Source organism: Empidonax traillii, unplaced genomic scaffold, assembly GCF_003031625.1.
Source record: "Empidonax traillii isolate 1590-97213 ecotype Southwest subspecies unplaced genomic scaffold, ASM303162v1 scaffold1060:size1239554, whole genome shotgun sequence".
Taxonomy (NCBI): domain Eukaryota; kingdom Metazoa; phylum Chordata; class Aves; order Passeriformes; family Tyrannidae; genus Empidonax; species Empidonax traillii.
The window spans coordinates 791,192-817,958 of record NW_020956253.1 but is presented as its reverse complement, the minus strand read 5'-3'; the positions used below and the strand labels follow the sequence as shown (position 1 = coordinate 817,958).

Genomic DNA, 26,767 nt, shown 5'->3' with positions numbered 1-26,767 from the left:
TGGGTTGGACAGGACCTTAAACCATCCAGTTCCAACCACCTTCCAACACCTTCCACTAAATTTAGGATGTTCCATGCAGCTGGGTTGGCACAGTCTCTTCCAGCAGGTATTTTTAGGAAGACCAAAGTATTTGGTTAAAGAGTCCTGAAGAGATTCAACAGTGATATGTCCATTTAAATGGCATGCAAATGAAATATGAGCATTTTAGATTTATTACATCACACCCCAGTCAAAGTGGAAATCATCAGGGTTTGGCTTGTGACTGCCACCAGACTACAGAGGCCCCTTTGAACATTTCCACCAACTCTCAGGACTATGGAGATGAAACGGAAAAGAAAATACATTCCTGATACCCCCCCAAGCAAAGGGCAGAGGGTAGGGAAAGAGCCTGTGACACTGGGGAAAAATATATTATTACTCATTAAATCCTGGGAAGTTTTATCCCTCTTTGCCTTTAGAAAGCAACAGAAAAACAATTTAAAGGATAGGACAGTAAACAAATGAAAACTGGCTGAAATATTTATGAACAAAGAGATACAGAAATACTTTAAAATATGTATTAGGACTAAAATTCCTTTTGATGACCAACAGTTACATAAAAGAACCTGATACCAAAACATGTTATGGAGTTTTCTGATGATTTGGGTCACTTTTTAATTGGTAAATTTTATTATTACACCCCCCAAAAAAAATCACTGTGCTCTTCATCAATACTTAATAGTGTCAACTGCCAGGCAGGGAACGTTTTGCTCATTCCTTTGCAGATTCTTTTCAGGGAGCTCTTGTAAATCCAGTGCTACTGAAGAGTTAGGAATAAAATTAGTCCAGGCCAGGAAAGCCTTAGTTTTGCCAGGATATGTTAATGCTGATTGATGCCTGAGCTTAAGCATTAACATTCTACAAATCTATTTACTGCTTAACAAACTATTTAACAACCAGCTAGGGAGCAGATTACAAAAATCTCTCTGAATGGGGGATCACTCCACACTGGGCTGGTTTCTTACCATGAGTTTAAGAGTATGAGTTTAGCAGGAGCTCGTGTGCTCTGGGTGAGGAGATAAGATTATTTAATATATGTATGTGCCACCAGGACAGAGTAACAGAGAAGCAAGTCAGCTAAATTAATTTATTGAAGAGAAGGTTAAGGGGAGAACTGACTCTGAATTAAAAATACATTTAGAGAGGGAAAAAAAAACCCAGAGAAATAAGGTTCTTTAGTCTTGCCAAAGTTGCTTAATGAGGTGGGGCAATTGAAAGCCAAAGTGTACAAAAATGCAGATTGGAAATAAGGCAACATTCAAGCAGTAAAGAGTGTTTCTCCTTTGAGCAATGCACCTAAAGCCACATTCCATTCCTGAGGGCTTCAGATCAAGGATAGACATTTTCACAGGATCATAAAACAGTTTGGGTTGGAAGGATCGTTAAAGCTCATCTCATTTCAACCCCTGCCATGGTCAGGGACACCTTCCACTAGCCCAGCTGGCTCCAAACCCCATCCAACCTGGCCTTGGACACTTCCAGGGATCCAGGGGCAGCCACAGCTTCTCTGGGCAACCTGGGCCAGGGCCTCACCACCCTCACAGGGAAGGATTTCTTACCAATACTCATCTAGCCCAGTCACTTGCCATTCCCACTTGTCCTGTCCCTCCATCCTTTGTCCCCAGTCCCTCTCCAGCTCTCCTGGAGCCCCTTTAGGCTCTGGAAGGGGCTCTAAGGTCTCCCTGGATCCTTTTCTTCTCCAGGTGAACCCCCCCCAGCTCTCCCAGCCTGGCTCCAGAGCAGAGGGGCTCCAGCCCTGGGAGCATCTCCGTGGCCTCCTCTGGACTCTCTCCAGCAGCTCCACCTCCTTGTGCTGTTGTTCCCCAGGGCTGGAGGCAGCTCTGCAGGTGGGGTCTCACCTGAGGGGGCAGAGGGGCAGAATCCCCCCCTCCTTTGCTGCCCACGCTGTGGGATGAGCCCAGGATACCAAAACTGCCATGTCAGTGATGAAAGTATAAAGTCAAGGAGGATTCAGGCTGTGCAGAATCTCAGAACAGCCTCTCCCAGAACCAAAGTGCTGGTTTGGGCTGTTAAACCACCCCCATGGAATGAAGAAGACTGAACAGACATTTTATGTATTACCTCAAAGTGCAGCTTTAATGTGATCAAACATCTAAGCTGAAATGTCATTTATTTTCACTCGTTACTTAAATTAATTTGTACCTAACCCCCTCTCCTCCCCATTGCATAACTAATATATTATCTAAGCCCCAAAGACTTTGGGATGACAAAATAAATTCCATGTAATAGACATAACCAAGTGCTACCGTTGCTGTTGTTATTTGTAATGTCCCTCACATAGACAAACTTACATCTCAAGGGTCCATCACTGACTTCTCAAAACCCTCTGGCAAGTCCTACTTGCTGAGATCCACTAACTCAATGAGTAGCAAACAAGGCAAGAAATTCAATTTACTAAATAACTGTGGTAGGGTGATTGAGCTTAACAACCTTAACAATCTTGTCTCTAAAAAAAAAAAAAAAAAAAAAAACACAAAACACATTTACTGAATAAAAATTGACCTGAGCTTGGCTCTCTCAAAATTCCACAAGGTATCTGTGCTTAAGGTCTTAACTGGCAGAAGGAGTAATTCCTACAGAACATCAGCTGGATCTTCTAGGAAAATGCTGGTTTCCTCCAACTGTGCTGCAAGAAGTCTCAAAACCTGCCAATTTAGGGATAGTTTTTAGGGTAGTTCCAGGAGATAAATCTTTTCCTCAAGGACGTAATAAATAGGCAAATCTGTCAGTAGGGCCCGACCCTCCTTTTCATTTGAGGCTGAGATCATACACAGGTTCCTTCTTAAAGTAGTTAAGAAAATATATTAACCCTGAGGAATCATGGAATGATTTAGGTTGGACCTCTAAGATCACCGAGTCCAACCATTTCCCAGCACTGCCAAGGCCACCACTAACCCCTGTCCCCAAGTGCCACTTCCACGTGGCTTTTAAATCCCTCCAGGGATGGAAAACTCCACCCCTGCCCTGGGAAAATGTCTCCCTGAGCAGGTGATCAGGAACACATCCAACAGGGACAGGAACAAACATACCCTGGAGTTGTAGCACTGGCACTTGCTGCCGGTGCCTGAGACACTGAAAATCAGCTTCTGTGCTGGGAACAGCCACAAAATCTGTCATCAAAGAGATGTTTAGAGAGAGAGAGATTGATTTCAGAGCTGATAAAAAAGTAGAGAACTTCTACCTCTCTGACAAGAGACAAAAATAAGCCCAAATCCTGTGTGAGCACTGGCCAGTTGCTGCAAGCTCTTGTCTCTGGAGAATCAGAAAGGATGAGGGCACCTGGAGCTCTAAGGGTGTTTAGATGTTGGGCAGGGGATTATATCCAGGACTTTCACTTTGGCTGGCCAAAGAACCTCAGCCTGGATCACCCTGGAGAACATAAAATGCCCTCACTGTGCCAGCAGAGACCAGAACACCAACACCTAAACACCCTCAAGAGCTCAGCACTAGTTTTATATGAAACAGAAATTTGTGGCCAGGAGGATGGTAGAAAGAAAAGGCAGCTGTGAGGCTCTCCCAGAAAGAGATTGCCATGGGATATGAACACACTTCCACTGGGAAAGCTGTTATGTGCCCAAATTTAGAGATCAGGCAAAGAAATAGCTCTAAAAAGCTCCCTCTGACCAACACTTTGGCATCTCCTGATGCACCTGGGTAGGGCTGATTTAATTTTGGTCTCCCCCATATTCTTTGGCATCAGAGCAGCAAATACCATCTCTCTTTTGGTTTGAAGGACCAGAATATGGACTGGAATATGGACTCCCCATCCCTGGAAGTGTCCAAGGCCAGGTTGGAGGGGGTTTGGAGCAACCTGAGGTAGAGGAAGTTGTGCCTGCCCATGGGGTTTGGAACAAAATGATCTCTAAGGTCTCTTCCAGTCCAAACCACTCTGAAATTCTATGATTAATATAAAAACCCACATTTCCCAGTACTTTTTTCTTCAGAATTTGCCACCAAGCAAATCTGGTTCAAAATGGTGAATCTTTAATATATTACCTATAGAAAGCAAAAGCAAAAGACACTTTATTTTATTGGCTAAATCAAGGAATTCTTTTGAAGACTCAGTCCTCTAATGACTTGAAAGTAATACTTAAGACACCATTTCTTATCTTCTCTCCATTTAAAAATAATAAAAAAAAAAAAATGTAATGGTATCATCCTTCAACTTTGCTATTCCCAGAGGCTCCCAGGCATAATGGAGATAAATGACTGAGGTCTGTGAGACTCTTCTCTGCCATCCAGTGAAATTTTAAAGGGCAGTTCACAGCCCTTATTTTTACCATAATTTTTTCTGTGATTTATAGACTTTTCTGCAGCTGTCACTTATTTTCTTATCCCCACAGAAACCTGATGCACTGATTGGCCATTTTCTTTTCCCCAATCAATCCTCGCTGAGTTAAGACTAATAAAACTCCTTCTTCCAGCTCATCATAGAATTATTTAGTAAAAATCAATTGCACCATGTCACCCTGGCTTGATGTCATCACTCACTGTAATGATTACATCTATACAGCTTAAAAGTTGCCAGGGGAAAGTAAAACTCTTTATAGCATATGATTAAAGGAGAAAAATGTTAATAAGGAAAGAAGTTAGTTACAGGGCTGTGGATTGAGAGTTCTTGATGATTTTCAAGGTGCTGTGGTGCAGGAAGGAGAAATGAAATATAAAAGGGTTTCTTCAGAAGGTTAAAATACACTAATGGGCTTGGAGACATTAAAGGAAACTTTTACACTGTCAACAGAGCAAAAGGTTCAGGAAGTTTTCAATACCCACAGTTTTCAATGTCAAGGAGGAAACTGTATTTTTGGTCTTCTTTTGAAAAAGGAAGATGATCTTGGAGATGATCTTTAAGGTCCTTTCCAACCCAGCCCATTCTCTGATTCATGTTCCACGTGCAATATTGTTCCTCTAACAGTTCACATCCAAAACAGGACAAAAATTCACATTACAACACTGGAAAGACTCAAGGAAGACTTGGTTTAAGAGAGGAGTTCCCTGCACTCTTCGTTATTTATTAATTCATTCAGATATAACATTCCTTAAATGCTCTCTGAATGCTCTTTGACCTTTGAAGGAGGTTTATGACCTACCTGAGCCCAGAAAAAAAAAACCCCACAGGTTGGTTTTGATGATGCCACAAAGCTCAAGTATAAAATGTCACTGGCAGACAGGAATTTGAATTGAAAATTGAAAAATAATTATTAATTGAAAATACGTATTTACCAGTAGTGCCTAGAACAGATGAACAGAACAGTGAATTACAAACATAAATCAATCTTAATGGCACTAAACTTTTTGTAGGGGACTTTTAACTTCAATTAAATTTGATTTAACTTTAATCAAAAGTTAAATGATTAGTTTTAGTAAAGTTTTTAGACTTTTTCTGTCATAAAGAGATATTAGGCTCTTTCAAAGGTGCCTTCTCTCAAAAATCTGTCTCTGAGATGGATGAACCTCAACCTGCTGGAGAGAGTCCAGAGGAGGCCATGGAGATGCTCCAAGAGCTGGAGCCCCTCTGCTCTGGAACCAGGCTGGGAGAGCTGGGGGGGTTCACCTGGAGAAGAGAAGGATCCAGGGAGACCTTGAAGCCCCTTCCAGAGCCCAAAGGGGCTCCAGGAGAGCTGGAGAGGGACTGGGGACAAAGGATGGAGGGCCAGGACACAGGGAATGGCTTCCCACTGCCAGAGGGCAGGGATAGACGGGATATGGTGAAGGAATTGTTGGCTGGGAGGGCAGTGAGGTCCTGGCACAGGTTGCCCAGAGAAGCTGTGGCTGCCCCTGAAACCCTGGAAGTGTCCAAGGCTGGGTTGGACAGGGCTTGGAGCAACTTGGGATAGTGGAAGGTGTCAGGGTTGGAATGAGGTGGTCTTTAAGGCCCCTTCCAACTCAGACCATTCCATGATTCTGTGAACATGGGAAGGGAGTGAGATTCTTATCAATATTTATTGGTGCAGCTGGACCAGCTTCCAGGTTTGGGCAACCAAAAGCTGCCCAAACACAGATGCCTCCTTTGGGGCGAGTCAAATGTGTTGAGTGGATCTCTACCAACATCCACGGGTGCTGACACTCTCCATGCCTATGGAGAGACATCTAAATTCGGGTGGATTTAGCTCAGCCTTATCCCACCTGACATGTCTACACTGGTCACACCAACCTGACTGAAGATCTTAACATTCTTCAAGCCCAAGTAAGTGCACAGAGCAGAGATGTCTGGAGGAGACTGAAGGACATGACACAGGGCATGAAGGGGCCCCACATTTTCCGTGGCACAGATGGAAACTGGAAAAACACACAAGAGGGCCTGACATGGATGAAGCCATTTCTGTTTGAGCATCGGATCTGGGCCCCCTTTGCCTATTTTATTTTCTCCATGGATTAGCTGGGCTGTGGTGCTGGAAAACAACTGATCATGCGAAAAAAAAGATATAATGAAAAAACACAACAACTCAGGTCTGGTGCTGCAAACAGAGCTTGGCTATGGAATCACACACATTTGTGTTGTTTTCTTTACGTGCCTTCTCTTTTCTCTTCATTTATCAGTTGCTCACTGGTGTCTTGCCTCAATTCAGACACGTGTTAGCACTGTGAATCTAAACCTACTACGATCCACCAGGTGCTGTTGCAACAGCAATAAAAATAATTAGTGATAACAAAAATAACAGTGTTGTCATTTGCCTTTATCAGCAGATAAGCTCAGGGGACACTGCTCTCTCCAAACACAGACAACTGAGCTCTTATAAATATGCAGGAGAAAATTGCAGGCGGAGAAAAACAGTCATTCACTGAAAATATTGTTGTTCAGAAGAGAGTCAGCTTTGACCTCTTGTACGTAATTATACACGAAAACAAAGATTAAAAGCCTACTAATAATCACCATAAACTATGATTAATGAAGCCACGCTTCAGTGCCTCAGATTTCTAGACCCAAGTACTGTAAATTCACTGGTGGGTTATTTGAAGAAGAAAAAACAATGTTTGGTATCACTTCGTTTTGACTTTGTCTGTTGCTTTCCTCGCTTAAAATGAGTAAGAGTCCGTCCAAAAATTCTGAAGAAAAAGGCATTCTAAGGTTGCTCTTTTCTAATCCACATGAAAATCTAGATGCTGGGATTCCCACCACATCAGCTTCATGGAATGGTTTGGGTTGAAAAGGAATGGTTTGGGTTGGAAGGACCTTTAAAGACCATCTCGTTCCAACCCCCTGCCATGGGCAGGGGCACTCCCCCTATTTCAGGTTGCTCCAAGCCCCATCTCCTCTTCAAGGAACCATTTTCTCATCCTCAAGGAGCTATTGATTACTGACCTTCACAACACTGAAAGATAAAGCTGACACATCCTTGACAGATATAAAACGAACAGCCTAAAAGCAGTTTAAAGGTAAGAAGAACTCAGAGCCCAGAAGGAATATTGCCCTTGAACCAGAATTGATTCAGCACCTGATAGTGCAAAAATTCAGCCATCTCAGCAACCACCCTAATAATTCCCTTCATTAAAAAAGATGCAGAGAAAACAACATCTCCCAAACAGGAAATATAGGTCAGAAAAAGTCTATTCTAATTTACGTGGATAAGAAGAGCCCAGCGTGCAAATTAGGTCATGACAGCTGAAGTTCCTGGGGACCCAAAGCAGCCCAATAACACCTATTTATTTTTAATGCTTGTTTACTTCCAGAGGAACACAAAGAATGGGAACAACAGAACCCGAGACATTTTGGTTGATGAAAGGAGTGAAGCTGCATCCTCAAAGTGGGTAAATATCACAAAGACTTCACTACTGAATTTACCACACGTATTTTAGAGGTGATTACTGGCAAGGGACTAAAAGTGGATGCCGGTGGGATGAGCTGACATCAGTCAACTGTTCCACCACTGGCATTTCACTGGAAAGAGCGGGAATTAGAAGAACCTGAAGGCAACAGAAGACACTGTCTCAGAAGTCACTGTCTCCTACCAAACAACCCAGTGCACAGTTGAACGTTCCAACCTGCAGGAACCAAGACACATTTCTCTTTATTTTCTCTCAGCACCTCGATTTCCACGGCTTTTGTTCATTCATCAACACAGAGCTGTGTTTTAGTCGCTTCCTTCAGGAGCCTCCCAGCAATGTCTTTGCTGCTGATTTAATTAGCATCCTCTCCACTGTATCCTCCAAGTCATTAATGAAAATATTGAAGACTATTGGACCAAGAATGGCTCCCTGAGGGGTTGGTAATTCTGTTTTGAATATATTTAATATGCCTGGCGACAAGAGAGTTTTGTATTTCTGCTGTGTTTTTGTTACACCTTTAATAACGCTGAAACCACCAAGACTCTTAATAACCTTTGAAATCCACGACAAAGGTGCTTTAATCTGAGGCTTGCCAATTTAATTCGAATTATTAAGGGAAGCAAGTTAGAGAAATGTAAAGGAAAAAGATAAAAAAAAAGAAATGGTTCTATTTTACAGGGAGAGATCCTTTCTCCCCCCTTTAATCTCTAAATGAAGTTCCAGGCCTGTAGCAGAATTCATAATGCTGCTTTAGGGTCGCTCTAGCATTTTTTATGTGTACAGCTGTTCTTCCACTGGTATAAGTAGACACATCTGCTCATTAGCAATACAATGTCATTTCTAGTGTCTAATTTTAATTATTTGCAGATGATAGATTCCTTGTGCAATGCCTAAAAAAAGTACAGCCCTTCAAAACTGGTGAGAAATAAATATACCCTCTGCCACTAAAGTGGGTCAGCACAACGAAAAAGCAGATATTAATCTGCAGAATTCCTGTCTCAGCACTGAGGCCAAATGCCAGCACGTTTGGAAGGTCACAGGGAGGAGAAAAGGCTTGTACATCTTTTCTTTATCATGGATGCACAAGACATATGGACTCTGAGATGTTCTGAACGGATCTGGCAGGTGATGAGTTTGTTGTAGGACAGATGGTCCTCAACTGCTGGAAAAATATCAGTGCTGCTTACATTTCCTGTGCAAACATGGGCAAGATAAGGACTTGTCCATGACAGGAGGGGGGCAGTGGGATTACTCACAGTGACTTTGGGTCTGATGTGTTCACAGAGAATCTATGAGGCCACAAGAAAATTCCTGAGTGGCCACACGGGTGGCTTTGTTCTTCACCCCATTGTCCAAGAGAGGCCAAAACTACTCTCAGCTCCTGCCACTAATCCAAAAATCCAAACAGGAAGCCAGAAGGAATGAAATAAGGGTGGGATTTGTGTACAACAGGGGGTTGTAGTCGTACCTAAGGTATGGGCTGGGAAGGACTGGGTGCCCTTGATGAACGTGGGGAGCAGAACTGCCAAAACAAGCACCTATTTTGGGTTGAACTCAGGAAAGAAAAGAACTAAAGGAGGCTAAGGATTTTCCATTTCTCCCAAATGTGTTTTCATAGAATCCCAGAATGGTTTGGGTTGGAAGGGACCTGAAAGATCTCTTTCCACCCCCTGCCGTGGGCAGGGACACCTTCCACTATCTCAGGTTGCTCTACAGATAAATAAGGTTTTTCATGTGCTTGATCTCTGAACAGCCAATGAGTCTCTCTTTAAAGTCTTCTTGGAGTGGGCTGAAATCTTTGACACACAAAGAACTTCACCCAGAGTCAGGAGAATCATGAACACTGAGATGCTTTACAGGAGTCACCTCGGCACCACAGCAAACACGCTCCTCTGGTAATCAGCTTGGTTTTTCCAAAGGTTTGGAGAAATAGTTTTTGACACCTCACAAAGAGCGGCCAAACTTTCTGATCAGATCAAATATGACATGTTCCTCCCCTGAACATGAGCACAGTGGGGTCTGGAACTGGCTCATGCACTGCAGGACAGGGCTGATGCCAGAAGGGTGGTCCCATTTACAAGTCACGCTCCTGGCGATTTAAATCCTGGCTGGAAATCCCCTTTCACTTCCATTCATGCAGGGCTGATTTTCAGCTTGAGCAGAGGACTTTGGGATTGCCAGTGTCAACACAGAGGTGTCATCCGGTGGAAAGGTCTGGGAGAGAGGAGCAAGCTGCCCTGTCCCCAGACAGTGAAGTCAGAGATTAGTTTACAGCAACCCTGAAATGCAGCCCGAGGCAGAACACAAACTGTCCCAGCAGAACCACTGCCAGGGTGCAATTTTAAGGGAAGTCAGTCTTATATCTTAAAAAAAACCTGGAAAGTTCTGAAGGTTGGCCCAATTAGAACAAAAAACAGGCAATACAGACTCTGCCCTACACATCTAGAAACTTCAGGAAAACAAAATTATCCACAAAGTGATTAGTTGTAAGATTTTTTTTTTTTCTGTATTTTCAGCCTATCACGACTGTTCTCCTTTTCTGTATGAATGACAAAGGAACAGTGATCTCAGAGCACTTACAGAGCTATAGAGAGCAATCCTCTGGTAGATAAGATCATTCCTGGGAGGGAAGGAATGCTGCTCGCAGCACCGGAGGCTGAGCAGAGATGACAGCCATATGCCACTTGGCAGAAGTCAGGGGGTTGTTTGTTGCTTTTTTCAGGATCCCAATTCTAATGAATTATAAAATAGAGCCTAAATTAATAGTCAAGAGGACTTTATCAGGGCCCCACGCTTAGGAGACGCTCATCTGGGAGAATCTCTTTCAACTCCGAGACTGTTTGACTTGATCAAAGGTTCTTGCTTTTCAATTGACTTCTGTACAATCCTCAGACTCAAGAGCTTCACGAAACAAGAGCCAGGCTGCTTTCCCAGAGACAATTCGAATCCCAGTGAGATGTCAGTCTCATCTTAAAGGCCAACTGCTTGGAAAGCAGGAACTTCTGAATATTAATGCCCTCCTACAACAATGAATGATGGGACTGCCAGTCCGTGCTCTTCAGCAAACTTGGTACCAACCAGGTTGATATTTGAGAGGTCTTTATCTGCAACAGAATGTACTTATTTGATGTTTAATGACATCAGAACAATCACACAAGTGCGTTATCTCTGCTGGGGGTAGAAGGGACGAAATGGTGTTATCCCAACTTCTGGAAAAAAAAGATAAAACAGACAAAGCTTCTATAGTTTGGAGTAAGAGCTGTACTCAAGAAGTCCAGCATTCACCGGTTGTGTGAGGCACTGGATTCAGCCAAAAGACTGTGCTGAATTACATGAGTAAGAAATCTTTCTAATTTATGCATTTAGTAAAAAACTTCTCTTTGACAGACCAAGTCCTGTACTCCCATGAGGCTGCCTCAAAAAAACTCACTGTGTGCACACAGCTGAACCTCAGGGAAGGAAGGAAAATACTGCAGGTCAGGGAGGTAACTCACTTTCAGCGTCTTTACATAAAACCACATTTCCCACAAGCAGCTAAAACCAGGGAGGAGATACAAAAATCAAGGCAAAGAAACAATCCCACCTTAAAGATCTTTTGCTCAGATTTGAAAGGGGAGATAAACATCCCATCTCTGTCTTAGAGAACTAAGAAATTTTACACTGGGACCTTGTGACTTGAATTCTCCTCAAATCAAGAAAGGTGGTGGAGATGGGATGAGCTTTGCAAAGTTCCTGAAGAGAGATCAGAAACACAGGATCACTTAGGTTGGAAAAGATCTCAGAGATCATCGAGACCACTTTTTGGCCCATCCTCACCTTGTCATCCAGGCCAGAGCACTGAGGTGTTCCTTGGACATCCCCAGGGGTGGGGACTCCACCACTTCCCTGGGCAGCCCCTTTCAATGCCTGACAAGCTTTTCATGAAGAAATTCCTCCTTATGTCCAACCTGAACCTCCCCTGGCACTGAAGCTTTAAGGAACCATAAAAATGCACAGGTACAGCAACCTGTCCAAGGCTGCGTTGTACAAAGTCTTCCAACAACACTCCCATCTTCCAACAACACTCCCATGCTCTCAATTTTGGCAAATTATTACAGAAGAACCACTTGTAAGTTCTATCCCAAGCTTAGTTAAAGTTTAGGAATATTTCCACCAAGAGGCCTGAGACAGTTGTGAGTGACATGGGTATCTCCACAGCTCGGTGTCACGCAGAGATGGGAGCTCACATCCCAGAGGGAATGCAGAGGTGGGAGCTCACATCCCAGAGGGAATGCAGAGGTGGGAGCTCACATCCCAGAGGGAATGCAGAGATGGGAGCTCACATCCCAGAGGGAATACAGAGGTGGGAGCTCACATCCCAGAGGGAATACAGCCACATTAGCGTGGCCCCCTGCCTGGGATAATTAGGTGATGTTTCCCCAGCTACCAGGAATCAAAGAGTGAATCACACACCCACCAGCACCCAACTTCTGACAGCACAGACTGGGACTAATTTGAACCTCAGAGTGCAAGGTGAACATAAAGATGTCATGTCACCATTTTACTGTGGTTTAAAGGCAGAAGGAACCATAACATCATCTGGTGAACTGATTTAACCTGTTATCACAACGACTACACTTCATCCACACACCCCTATGTCCAAGTAAAGAACTTCAGTCAGCCCAAAGCCCTGAACTCCTTTAGAGTCTGACCAATTCCATGTGGGCCACAGGCTGAGCCCAACGACACCCTGCCAAAGTCAAGGCCACAGATATGGCAGGTGACTGCTTAGGGGGTGGTTGTCCAAATTATTCCAGAAGAAATCCATTCCCATTCTGCTCTGGAAGATGAAGAATCTCATATTCCTGCCCATCAGCTCCCAGCTCTGGCAATCAGGATGAATCCCAACAAGTGAGCAAGATATGTGGACCAATTATGTCAAAACGGGAATCTCTGCTGTATCAAAACAACCAGTCCGTAGAATCACAGAATCACAGAATGGTTTGGGTTGGAAGGGACCTTAAAGACCACCCCATTCCAACCCCCTGCCATGGGCAGGGACACCTTCCACTAGCCCACGTGGCTCCAAGCCCTGTCCAACCTGGCCTTGGACACTTCCAGAGATCCAGGGGCAGCCACAGCTTCTCTGGGCAACCTGTGCCAGGGCCTAACCACCCTCCAGGCCAAGAATTTCTTTCCAATATCCCATCTAAACTTGTCTTCTGTCAGTTTGAAGCCATTCCCTCTTTTTCTGTCTCTCTAGGCCCTTGTAAATAGTTTCTCTCCCTCTTTCTTGTAGGCTCCCTTCAGGTACTGGAAGACCTCCATTATATCAACCCAAACCTTTCCCTTTTCCAGGCTAAAATAAAGAAGTCACCCTCTGGTGATGGCCAATTTCTGATAATCCAAAGAAAAAAATGAAAAAAGAACTAAAAACAAGGGAGAAAATCTCTTTCCTGACCCCTCAGGAAGGTCCAAGAGCATGAAGTGAGGATGGTTCTTGTTGAATCGGAGAATCCTAGAATGGTTTGGGAGGGACCTTAAAGACCAGTTCCAACCCCCTTCCATGGTGGGTCTGTCTTAATGCAGAGCTGCAAGTATTTCAGGGAGGTGCAGACAAATGTCCCTCCGCCAGCTACAAGGGAAGGGGTTGGGAAGGGAGGCTCATCAATCACCAGCATGGGCCACCGCCCTTGACAGACACCGAATTTCTTCTCCTGACTCGAACCAAGCACCTCTTTTAAAATGACTAATTATCTCATCTCAGAGACTCGAAATGATGGTGATGGAAAAAGACTCCAATGTTTAATTACACTGGGAGATGTGAAGCTGTTTTATTCCAAGGTGGAACTGTTCAAACATCAGCTTCCAGCTACTGGAGCTTGTCCTGGTTTATCAGGGGTCAGGTTGGCAGCTCACTGTGAGGTCCCTGCAAGGATTATTTGATTATAGTGTTCATAGACTCAGAGAATGTCCTGAGTGAGAAGGGACCCACCAGGATCATCCAGTCCAACCCCTGGCCCTGCCCAGGACACCCCAACAATCCCACCCTGTCCCTGAGAGTGTTATCCAAACATTCCCTGAGCTCTGGTAGCCTTGGGGCCATGACCATTGCCCTGGGGAGCCTGTTCAGTGCCCAACCACCCTCTGGGGGAAGAACCTTTTCCTGATATCAAACCTGAACCTCTCCTGACATAGTGCTGTGTCTCTTCCACTAGTAGAACATGTTTATTCCCACCACCAGGCTGGTTTTCTGGGCTCCAGATCCTTTTTCTGTCCCTCTCCAAATCTCAAGCAGTGTTTCCATATCATCTCAGAGATGGAAACTCAGGAACTGCACAAAATGTTCTGATTTTACTGACCCTGCACACAAAAAAACAGATTTAACACTCTTGACTAAGGCCCTTTTCATATGAAAAGAGAGTTTCAACAACCACTTTTGTCTCTGCATTGTGCTCTGGGCTCACTGGAAGACACTTATCCACAACAATCCCTGAATCCCTCTTAGAGTTACTCTTTCCCAGGAATGGCATCACATTTTGAAGGTATCAACTGCATTTTTTTTTTCTTGTTCCCAGATGTAGTAACAAGTGGCATCATTATGAGAGCTGTTAAAATAGTGCAGTATTTCTGGGGAATGGTGGAAAGGATGATGTTTACTGGAACTACATAAATGTGCAAAATGTTTTCTCAACACAGTTTCCTATTTCTGTTTGCACAGATGTGGGAAATGTCACCACAAAGCCCTTTCCAGGAAAGATAACTTAAATTAAAAGGTTTGAATCAGGCAAATAGATGGAATGATCCACTGATGCCTCCACACACCGTCCCCTACTTCTTTTTTGCTCCCTTTTTCTAATCATAAAGTATATTCAGCATCGTTGAAAAATGGAAAACCCCAACATTTTTATGATTCGTTGAAATGAAATAAAATAAAATTAAATGAAATTAAATGAAATGAAATAAAATAAAATGAAATAAAATAAAATAAGTGTTGAATCTGCAAAGAAATGCACGTTAATTTAAGGGACAAAAGACATTACAGCATAAATTGTCATAATCAAAGTTGAAAAGAATTTTCCATTGTCTCCTGAGCCACTCTGTGGGAATTTTCCCAGCCCAGCCAGCTGGAAGGGAGGAGGGGCATTGTGAGGTTCTGTGCTCTCATTCTCTCTCTCTCCCTCTCTTTCTCTGTCAATAAATGTCTGCAATCATATTCTTGAGCTCCAGTGTGATTTCAAGGTTCATCTCTTCCATGCAGCTCAAACACTAATTATCCCAGCTGTAATTAGTAAGATAATTAAATACTGGCTCACTCATCACTCTACCTTGTGTCGGGTCATGATTCTCCCAGAAGACCTTGAGCAGTTGCTCAAAGCTGATGTTCTCTGGCTGATAAACCACTCGAACGGCCTCGGTGTGACCAGTCCTGCCTTCAGAGACACGAGAAAATCAGGGGAGAATTAACCAGGGCACATTTAGCGTTTTCTACCTGAGATACAAAGCAAAGTGCTTTTCTATTTTCCTAAAATTATGCTGATTTATTAAGCTTTTTTTCCACACTATTTTATACTTGTTCAGGCAAGGCCGTCATGAATAAACCACCCAGAGAGGCAACAAGCTAAGACAGAGATGATTTTACAGCAGTTAAAGGAGAAAAAAATTAATAGTTTTTACACATTTGTAACCAAAAATCAGTAAAATATTTTAAATATTCTAAGTAGAACATTAAAATATGAAAATGTGTGTGTCTAAGTTGTCTTGAAATTCCAAAATTGGTTTTGTTTCTGTGGGGCTATGGATAAAATAACTGATAATAAAATAGTCATAATTACTATACAACAGCAATAATATTGATTATAAAAGCAAATTTCAAGAATGTGTTTACACAAGATCACACAAATAATTTCAAGTTAATTCACAATATCCAAATCACTGATGCCAACAGAGCCAAAAGAGACAGAATCTGAACTTCAAACTTTGTTACTGCAGATGATGTACAAGGAAGATTAGCAGGTGTCGCAGTACATAAACAAAATATTATTCCTATTTTTCAGTTACATTGTGAAGAGAATTTTTTCATTTCTTACTTTATCATTCACAATGTTATTGAAAGATCCACCTTCAGAAAATATGAAGGCTACATAATTCACTTTTAATTAATAGTTCGACTGATGAGTTTAGACCTCTCAGGGTGAAAGTCCTTTTTACTGAGCACTACACAAGCATTTTTTATTTTATATATATTATATATATTATAATTTAAGGAATTAGGCATATCTGTTGTCATTATATATTCACGAACGGGGAAAAAAATCTTATTCTTCATTGAAATAGTGAATAATAAGTGAACACTAAAATAAATAAGCTGGACAGCCACATCTGCCTTTTAGTGGGGATATAATAAGCTCTTTGATCACACCAGGGAGGCTTTTATTTCATTTACACCAGCAGAAACTCCAGATTTACTCCACTGACTTCAACAGAATTGTTGGATTTCATGCAGGGCAGCAACCAGGTGATTCTGGCCCTGTGATGGGTCTTGAATGAGCTGTCACCAAACAACAAAACCCAGAGTCTGTGAGTAAACTGAGGAGGCTTCAGTAGAAACACCAATTCAGTACCAAGAGAAACGTGAATTAAATTAAAAAAAAAAAAAAAGTTGAAAAAAATAAAAAGGATGTTTGGATACATTAGAGAGACATGATGGGGAAAAGTGTGACAGCATTTTAGCAGTTAATGGGGCACCTGGAATGAAGAAAACTTAAATGAGGCACAGAGAGCTGGTCTAGCTCATAAAAAAGGTTTGAAACTGGGATTAAATTTAGTCTGGAACGCAGAGGACTAAAAGAAGGCACATCTGGGGTACCTGTAATCTAGATTTTGATAAAACCAAACTGCTTCCTCTCTCATGTGCTTCCCAGCGTAACCAAGATCAGCTCCCTGAGATTAAAAGAGAACATCAAATTCCATGTGAAGCCGTGTCATCCCATCCTCCAGGCACTGTCCAGGCACAGGGTGACCCAATTCCCTCTTTCCCACCCTGCCTTTTGCAGTGCAGGGAAACAGCTCGTTACCTGGAGTCAAACCCTGCTGGTGGGAAGCAGGGAGCATCAGACATTTAAACAGAATAAAAATACAAGTCAGATATAATTGGCTTAATAATGAAGTGAAATGGTCTTTCATATCGTGGCAAGAACTGGCCTTAGGTCAGGGATAGAATTTATTCCAGATCTCCTGGTTTAATGTGGGTTATCAGTGAAAACAATGACTTTTGCCATAGTTGACACCCAGATTGGGAGTTTTTTTAGTTGCTGGAGAGAAAAAAGGAGAGCAAACAGCCAATGATGCAGCCAGATCTTGCAAACCAACATTGTACAGCTAAAAAGATATTAAGGAGTGACTTCTGACTTCAACATTTTTATTTTTATTTATATTTCTATTTTTATTTTTATTTTTTTGTAAGCCAACCTGAAGCCTGTGCAAGGTTCCTACCGCTTGGGAGCAGATTGCTTGTCTAAGAGGAACAGCTTTAGATCACAGGAGAGTTTTCTAAAGAACTTCAAAACAACAGAGGCATTACCTTCCCTCTCGACAGGAGCAGCAATTACACCTTGTCAACACCGTCTGCTCTGACTAATCCAGAAGTTCAAAGAATCGGCTTTTTTTTTTTTTTTTTTTTTCCCTCAGAATAAGGAAATAATGGTGTTACTCTGAGAACTACAACCTGACCTCGAGAAAAAAAAAAATCCTCAGATATGCTGGACCAGACTGTTAGAACTTATTTGAAATCAATATTCATCCTCAGAGGAACAGGAAGGAAATAACGCTGCTGGTCCTACCGGGTTCACCCCTAATTTTCCTCAAAGCCATCCCACAATCTGGTGGATTTTCTTTCAGAACAAGCTGTGGTTATTTGTAGTAAGAACAATCTTGGTCCTTGGTGGGGGAAGGACTTCTACTTCCCAACAATTTTAGTGTGAACCAAACCAATCAGCTCGATACACATGAGGAAAGAGAAGGGAAAAAACTTCTTGTGGGATAGATTTACCCAAACATTTCCTAGAAGGACAGAGAGCAAATGGCATGAGGGGACAGGAAAGGGAAAAGAGCAATTTCCCACAGGTACAACACAAACCACAAGAAGGAGACAGAAGTTACTATGAGGTTACCCCAAGGAGTAAGTGGAAACAACCACTCACAGCCTGGAATAGTGGAAGGTGTCCCTGCCCATGGCAGGCGGTGGAACTGGATGAGCTTTAAGGTCCCTTCCAACGAAAACATTCTGTGGTTAGTTCTGAATGTGACTCCTCTGCAGTCAAAGTGGCAAAAAGGAACTTAAATTGTGTTGTGTTGATCTTCTCAGTTCATTTTTTAGACTTCTAGTTTGACTATGAGAACACATTCATCTCGTTTCAGTTTGGGTTTCCTACTTTTGTCACACTACAGAGCCAAAAAAAAAACCACGGCATCAACCCAGCTCTGTGCTGTAAAAAAAAAAAACCAAACACTGAGATATTTCTAATTGAACCTTTTATGTAAGAGTTCATAAAACAGAGAGGAAGTAATCAAAAAGAAACAATAACTCCAAAAAGCTTCATATCTTTAACAAGAAATCGAGCTGAAGAGCTGAATGGATTTAAAATGGTCAGTGATAGATGGAATTCTCTCAGTGACAGATGGAATTCTCTCAGTGACATTCAGCTCTTCACCTCAGTGCCTCCTTCAGAATTTCTCATGAAACATCCATTTACATTGTCAGTGTCCTCAGCTCACCTCCTGCTTTTAATTAGCTGATCTCTAATATTCCACAGCTAAAGTTTTACCGACTATGAACATTTCCAGAAGCCTTCTCCCCAAAAACTCTCGATGTTTGAATGATTTTAAATAATTCATCAAACCACCAAACATAATTTCATTTGCTGCTAATTGTGCAAATAGAAACCCTTTATTTTTAGGGGCCATTATGGTATTTCCAGTTCTGGTTCTCCTTCAGCCCTAAAAGGGGTTCAGCCATCGAAGAACCTCCCTGCAGATGGGAAGACTTTATTACACCGAGGGCTGTGTGCCAAGAGCAGATTGTCTGTTTATCCTGTATCCATTTCCCACTTAGAAAACATCACCTCTCTCAGAGGATTAGAGACAGAGAGCTCCTTCAGCAGGGATTCAAACCCTGCTGCAAAAATGTCCCTGTAAAGAGCAATAGAAAAAGACATCTGAGTGACACCTCGGCGCTGCTTTCCCATCCTTTCCCTTCCTAATAGCATTTAGATTCTCACCTCCTTAATCATGTCCCAGGTGAGTGCCCAAGCTGAGGGATTAAAGAACTCATTCTTTTTAACTGGCTGTATCCAGTGAGCATTTAATTATTTCCAGCAAAGTGGAACAACTTCAAAGGGCTGGAGAGCTCCTCACCTGTGAGCTCCGAGCCACCGGCACTGATGGCACGGGGGCTTCATCTCCAGCTGGTCCTGCCTCAGGTGAATTCAATTCTACAGTTCAGGCACCACCAAAACTACCCCTTTCTGCCTCACACCAATAAAAAGGGACTCGGCTCTCCTGAATTCTGAATCCAATAAATCACAGAATAGCAGAAGGGGTTGGGTTGGAAGGGATCTTAAAAGATCGTGTCAAATATTCAGAAAAAAAAAAAAAAAAAAAACAGGTAAGGGATAACTTCTTTGTAGTCTTTGTACAGAAAGATCTTTAAATAAATAAACACAGGGAATAAAAATATGTCTGTTATCTTTGGTTTTCTGCTTTGCTTGTTTTAAAAATGGGAGGTTGAGGGGCTTTGCATGTTTTAAAAATGGGAGGTTGAGGGGAAGGGAGCTGGTAAAGGGGCTGGAGCATCAGGAGTAGCTGAGGGAGATGTGAGGGGCTCCCTCAGCATTCCAACCCCTGACACATTCCACTATCTCAGGTTGTTCCAAGCCCGTCCAACCTGGCCTTGGACACTTCCAGGGATCCAGGGGCAGCCACAGCTTCTCTGGGCAACCTGTGCCAGGGCCTCACCACACTCCCAGCCAACAATTCCTTCCCAATATCCCATCCCAGGGTCTAGTTGTCTCTGTGCAATGTAAAAAAATAAGTGGCCAAACTTCAGCACTTATTTAGTTTGGAGCTCAACCAATTTGTGCTATCTAAAGCCTAGGCTGTAGTGAATGTGCAAAGTATTCAAACAAAAAGCTGTAGGTAGGTCTTTTGAGCATCTGTTTCTCCAAACCAGCCTGGGAATTTTTACTGTGTCACAGTTATCACTAATAAAACTCCCAGTTCTTTCCTATGAGTTAAATAAACAAAGGATTCAACACTAGAATACTGAGAACCCCACCTTGGGGATCTACTCGACTTTTACCTTTTTACCTTCAAAGCAACAAGGATGAAAAGAATGGAAATAATCACAAATCAATAGATTTTTTAATTTTTTTTTTTTTTAAGAACAGTCCATTACAATGATTTTATTTACTTCCTGCCTAACACAGCTGAGGGAATTCCCTGGAGAAGACTCATATTTTATACTTGTAAAAAGTAACAACTCCTGATGCAAAGAACCCAGTGGACAGAAAATCCATCAAAAGTCAAGCCAGAGTTTAATTATAGGATCATGGAATCATTAAGGTTGGAAAAGCCCTCTCAGATCATCGAGTCCAACAGCACTGCCAAGGCCACCACTGAGCCATGTCCCCAAGTGCCACATCCACACACCTTTTAAATCCCTCCAGGGATGGGGACTCCACCCTGCCCTGGGCAGCTGTGCCAGGGCTGGACAACCCCTTCCATGAAGGAATTGTTCCCAATATCCACCCTGAACCACCTCCGGTGCAACTTGAGGCTGTTTCTTCTCCTCCTGTCCCTTGTTCCCTGGGAGCAGAGCCCGACACTTCCCCCTGCTCCCCCCTCCTGTCAGGGATTGCAGAGCCAGAAGGTCCCCCCTGAGCCTCCTTTTCTCCAGGCTGAGCCCCTCCAGCTCCTTCAGCTGCTCCTGCTGCTCCAGCCCCTTCCCCAGCTCCGTTCCCTTCCCTGCACATGCTCCAGCCCCTCAACCTCCCACTACTAAAACAACCAAAGCAGAAAATCAAAGACAACAGACACTTTTATTTTTTTCAGGGTAATTTTGGGGTGATTTTTGGGAGAGACTCTAAAATATACCAGGTAAACACTGACACTGCCATATGACTACTATTATTTTACCTCTTTCTTTATATTTTAAACAACTTTAATGACTTTGCTAGCATGGAACTAGGAGATGATGTTTGCTTTATTAACCACTGTGAATTTCTGCTTTCCAAAATATCATTCTTCACCTTCTCAGCGGGATCCCCCCTCTTTTGTACAGTTTTATCAAAATACCTCCGTCTTCTACAGCAAGAAGCCAATTTATCACCCTGGGCCAGCCAATCCTGCAGTTCTTAATCCAAATAAAATTGCCCATCAATTCTAGAAACTTCTTTTTGGACCACAGGAAGTCAGGTCTCTTCCCGAGCCTACAGAAAGCAGCACATCCAGCAGGGTGGTGGATGTATCTCAAGGGAAAATGCTATTTAATTTTATTTATTTGGTCTAGGAGAGGACAGATGAATCTCACAGTAAATGAAAATGTAGAAGGAAAAATTGCTGATAAAACAATGAACTGCTTTAAACTGCATTTCTGGTGCCTGTTAGAAACACTTTTTTTACCCTGTCAAAACAAAAGTAAGAGAACAAAGCTGACAGTAAAAACTGGGGTACAACATGCCGTTATTGGTAATTTTTTTCACAGAAATGCTCATTTTTTGAGTAAAACTAGTTGAATGAAATTAAACTGAAGAAGATTGGCAGTTTGCACAAAGAATACGTATTTTTTTCCCTAAAAACCCGCAAAACAAAAGCATTAAATGAACTTGTTTCTTATTTGCAAGTATTTAAAATTTAGATGGTAGAGGTCTAAAAATTCTTCGTTTGTTTCATAAAATCCTCTGTGTTCTTTAGCAGCAAATAGGTTTTGACAAAAAGAATATCAACTGGGTTTGCTGAACAGAATATCTGGAAGCAAGACCACTGCTATACTTTTTCTAGTCTTATTTTCTTAAACGGCTGAACATTGAAGAGGTGCCAAAAGAAAAAAAAATAAATTATAATTAAATAGTAAACTATATGAAATAAAATCTGTAAAACAAAATCAAAATAAACTATGTAAGCCTACAGGGAAAAAAAAAAAAAGGGATGGCAAGACTTTAATACTTTGTTCACTATACTGGGATTATGTTTTCTGGAGGCTGAATGTCCACGTTGCAATGACTTTAAATGGGATTATTTTTGACTCCCTCTGGTTTGGTCCAGTGCTGTTCAGAGATGGAGCGAGCCAAGTGTGCTCCTAGAAAGTATATTTTGATTTAATTTCATTCAAGGGAATTAAAAATATTGGAGATGGGCTTATAATTAACAGCAGCCCCCGTGGTCGTGTGGAATTTAGGTCTTGTCGGCCAAACTGGATTTCACTCTCCCATGAAATTACAAGTCTGGATGTAATAAATGTGGGATGTAATAGCAGGGATGTAACAGGCCTTATTAATGTATTGGACTTATTACTTTCTGACTGATTAAAAAATTAACACTACCCAATATTGACAGTGTTAAACAGATTAAGAACTGTCTAAAGGACAGTTCTAATAAAACTTGTCTAAAGGGAACAAGGCTCAAAGGGCAGCGTTTTTTATCTGTCCTCTGCAGGGACTGGGCCAAAGCCTGGTGCTGTTCAAGCCCTTCATCAGTAATTTTAAAGAAATTTAAAGTCTCAGGTAATGAAATCAGAGGATAAAATCAGATGAGGTAGATGGGATGGACTTAATAAAGCCATTCCTGGCTCTGCTGGGGCCATTTAACCTAAAACAGATTCAAACCAGCCAGAGGTAAATCTCTCCTTAAAGGAAAAGGTGATACCTGGAATGGGAACAATCTTTGAGGGGAGTGGCAGCAAACAGGCAAATAAACACGGAATTTCAGTGCAATATTGCACTAAAAGGGAGTAGGGACTGAACTGGGATGCCTGAGTAAAAAAGAGGGTGTAGGAACAGCACTAGTGAGATCAACCTTGGCACTAAAGCACATCCTCAAAAGCAGTTTCAGTGCCAGCCACAAAGTGCTTATATATTGATATATGCTATATTGATACATGATCTATTGATTTATGCTATATTGATAAATGATATGTTGGCATATTATATATTTATCCTTCCCAAAAGAAACCCTCAAGGTCTTTGACTCAAGCAGGTCCTCAGGAAGAGGATTTTGGGCCTTTGAGAGAGCAACAAAAAGCCAGATCAAGAGCAAATGATAGGGATGGAAACCATGGAAAATTCAAATGGAAACCATAATTCGGATATGGAAGCTGGTTCCTGCTCAGTTGCACCACTGGATCATTCAGTGCTCCTCAAAACCTGTGTCCTATAAACCACTTCCTCATTTCCTGATGTTTTCAAATCAGATTTTCAGCTTCTATCAAATATCTGCTAAACTTCAAGGAAAGAGTGATAGGCCTTGATAGAACAGTGACTGGATGAAACATAATGACCTGTGATATAAAAAATGTTCCATTAAATAATGCAGGGAGCCCTTAAATTCCAGCCTTAAATGCCAGGAATATCTGAGTGAATTGCCCCTTTTTCCTTTGTTAGCTTGGCTTTAATGAAGCTTTTCTATCGCAAACACTCTTATCTGTACAAAGAGTTGGGACTCTTTTATTATCTCCTTTTCATCGTGGTTGATGAGGAAGATTTTAACTTAACTATAAATTCTGCATCATCTTCCTCTAGGAGAGTTAATATCTTTCAGCTACAGTGTTGGGAACAGAAATACTCCACATTTTAAAAGTTCTCATCTCAAAATCCCAAATTTAACCCTAAACTTACGCATCAGATGGAGCTTTTATATGACGATAAATTCTGTTTCCTGACAAACTAATTATACTTGGCACCGAAGAAATGCAATTCCAGGCTTTTCCATCTATCCCAGGTGGATCTGACCACTAGAACACAGTTGAATATGGAATAAAAGAAGGGAGAAACACAAGATTTGGGTCAAGACTTTAGTCTGCTCCTGGTTTCATGGATTTGTGCTCTCACGCAGTTGGGAAATTCACAGCTCAAACTGTTTCACTGCAAAGCTCCTTTGAAAAATTAAATTAATGATGTTGACATCCTTTATCACAAGAGATAAACACAGCAAATAAAGATCTGCCCAGGAAATATATCCTGTTATCCGTGGGCATAAAAAGCTCTGAGGCTAAAAAATTAATACCATGTCACAGTTGCACCAAGCCTTTGTCCTAAAGACTTCAAAGGACTTCCTAAATTTGGATCCCATTATCCCCATTTTTCAGACCATAACCCCCGATTACACTGTGTTTTTCATGATGAATTTCCATTTATGCAACATCATTTCTCTAAATACAAACCCTGGGCTGACTCCGTTTTGGACCTTTTCTAACACGAATGGAAAACCTTCCCTGAAATAAATATTTTGTGGGGGACTGAGGGGAACAACGTCATGTTTAGGTAATACAAATTTCAGTTCTGACAGGATGTGTGGAATCGTGGAATCACTGAGCAGTTTGGGATGGGGAGGACCTTAAAGATCATCCAGTTCCAACCCCAACACCTTCCACTAGCTCAGGTTGCTCCAAGCCTCGTCCAACCTGGCCTTGGACACTTCCAGGGATCCAAGGGCAGACACAGCTTCTCTGGGCAACCTGTGCCAGGACCTCACCTCTCTCCCAGTCAACAATTCCTTCCCAATATCCCATCTATCTCTGCCCTCTGGCACTGGGAAGCCATTCCCTGTGTCCTGTCCCTCCATCCCTTGTCCCAAGTCCTTCTCCAGCTCTCCCGAAGCCCCTTTAGGCTCTGGCTCCAAGGTCTTCCTGGATCTTGGTGTTTAGCTTGAATTCCCCAGAGCCACATCCCACAGGGATTGTCTGCTGAGAACCTGAGCCTGGAGCCATCCCAGCCAGCAGCACCTCCAGCTCCATGGAATCACAGGACCCCAGAACGATTTGGGTTGGAAGGTTCCTTAAAGCCCATCCAAATTCCAACCCCCTGCCATGGGCAGGGACACCTTCCACTAACCCAGGTTGCTCCAAGCCCCATCCAACCTGGCCTTGGACACTTCCAGGGATCCAGGGGCAGCCACAGCTTCTCTGGGAATTCTACTCCAGCCTCTGCCCACCCTCCCAGGCAAGAATTCCTTCCCAATATCCCATCTCACCCTGCCTCAATATTTTGAGTATTGAGCTTTACTTGTTTGCTTCAACTCTGGCTTGTTCTGGAGAAGGCAAATGGAAAACAAGGAGTCCATTTTGGCTGGAAAGGGAGGGATATTCCAGGAGAACTTCAAACAGCCTAAGACAAGACCCAAATCTCCAGAAAATACTCTTATGGACAAAAATGGCTGTAATGTCCCAAACCAAAGCACTGTTTGGGTTCTGCTCCAGCCAGAGAAAGCTTAGATGGAGAAGTAAACAATATATACAGAAATAAAATGCCTGGACTGAGTAATCCAGCTTCAATCTATAAAGGGAATTATTTTAACATCAATTTGGCAGAAAACAGGATTGATTTTTTTTTTTTTTTTTGCTTAAAAGTTTACAGCTTTTAGCTGCAAAGCCTCTGTACAACTGTTATGCAACACAGAGCATTTCCTTAAAGAAATGGGCATAATGGAAAGCCAAGAATAATAGGAATGGGAAGAATATGCCATGCTTTGAGAACAGCTCTGAAAAGGGATAAATGGAGGTAAATATAATACCCAGGGACATCTATTAATAGAGAGCTACAGAGTCGGAAAATATTCAATAATCTGGAATTTAGAAAAGAAGAAATGAGAGTAAGATATTCTGATACCTAATATTTTCCTTTAGAATTTAAAAAAAAAAAAAAAAAAAAAAAAAAAAAAAAAAAAAAAAAAAAAAAAAAAAAAAAAAAAAAAAAAAAAAAAAAAAAAAAAAAAAAAAAAAAAAAAAAAAAAAAAAGGTAGTTTTATCCTTTTCTCTCTAGAGGGAATTCAATGAGAGGTTAATCCTGGAGACCAACACAGAGCTTAGAAGAAAACTGTACGGCTCTTAATACCTGAGAATGCCAAAAAAAAAAAAAAAAAGGGGGGGGATAAATATCTATATTTGTACTCTGGGAGCTTCTCTTTCATATCTAACTTTTATTAAATTACTCTGACGGTCCTATTATAAAAATAAATATGATTGGGATCATTATTTCCCTACTGATTTCCCCAAAATAAATATGGTGAAAAAAGCAGCACAGTCAACCTGCTTTCACCAGAGACCTCGAGCTGATACCAAACTGCAAAGAGAAGTTCCTGCTGACAGTCAGTCAGTCAGAGAGCTCCTGAAAAAAAAAAAAAAAAGGGATTTGGGATGAAAATCTGAGATTAATTTATACTTGACAAACACTTTCAAGTCCACCAACATTAACAAAAGAATTCTAGAAAGTTCTACACATGTCCAAGCAACCTGTTATCTGCGGAAGTCCTCAACAAAAATGAATTGTAAATGTGGGGAAGGCCTTCAAAAGATTAAATTTTGACAAGTTATATATCTAGGACAGCTGTATATATAGAAATCTTATAATTTCTATATAATTTTATATAAAACTATAATGTTTACAATTAATTAAAATTATATTTAATAATTTTATTTACAGTGCCCTGGCCAAACTGCAACTTCTCTTGAAGAGCTTTAGAAATCCTACTTCTTCAGTATAAATTGTGGTCATTGCTGCTCTTCAAGTGGTGCTCCTGGGAGATTACTGAGGGAGGGGGGTGAATATCTGCCCAGTAGAGGTGTTAAAAACTGCAGTAGGTCTGAAAGTGGTAAATCAGGAATGTCCCAGTCTTTGGGGAGTGGTACAATTGTCTACAAGGAGCAAGGAGACAGAGCTAAAATCAGAAAAGGTGAAAAAATTGATGAGCT

General features: G+C 41.9%; 1 protein-coding gene across 6 annotated transcripts in view; it reads right to left on the bottom strand.

The window, feature by feature from the left end:
• MSRA (methionine sulfoxide reductase A) overlaps positions 1-26,767 on the bottom strand; it is a 250,933-nt gene that overhangs the window by 92,638 nt on the left and 131,528 nt on the right. For all 6 annotated transcript variants that reach the window (XM_027904466.1, XM_027904465.1, XM_027904467.1 and 3 more), the window contains one exon: positions 15,135-15,239. In XM_027904466.1, coding sequence (XP_027760267.1) covers positions 15,135-15,239 — 105 coding nt within the window. The remainder of the gene's footprint in view (positions 1-15,134; positions 15,240-26,767) is intronic.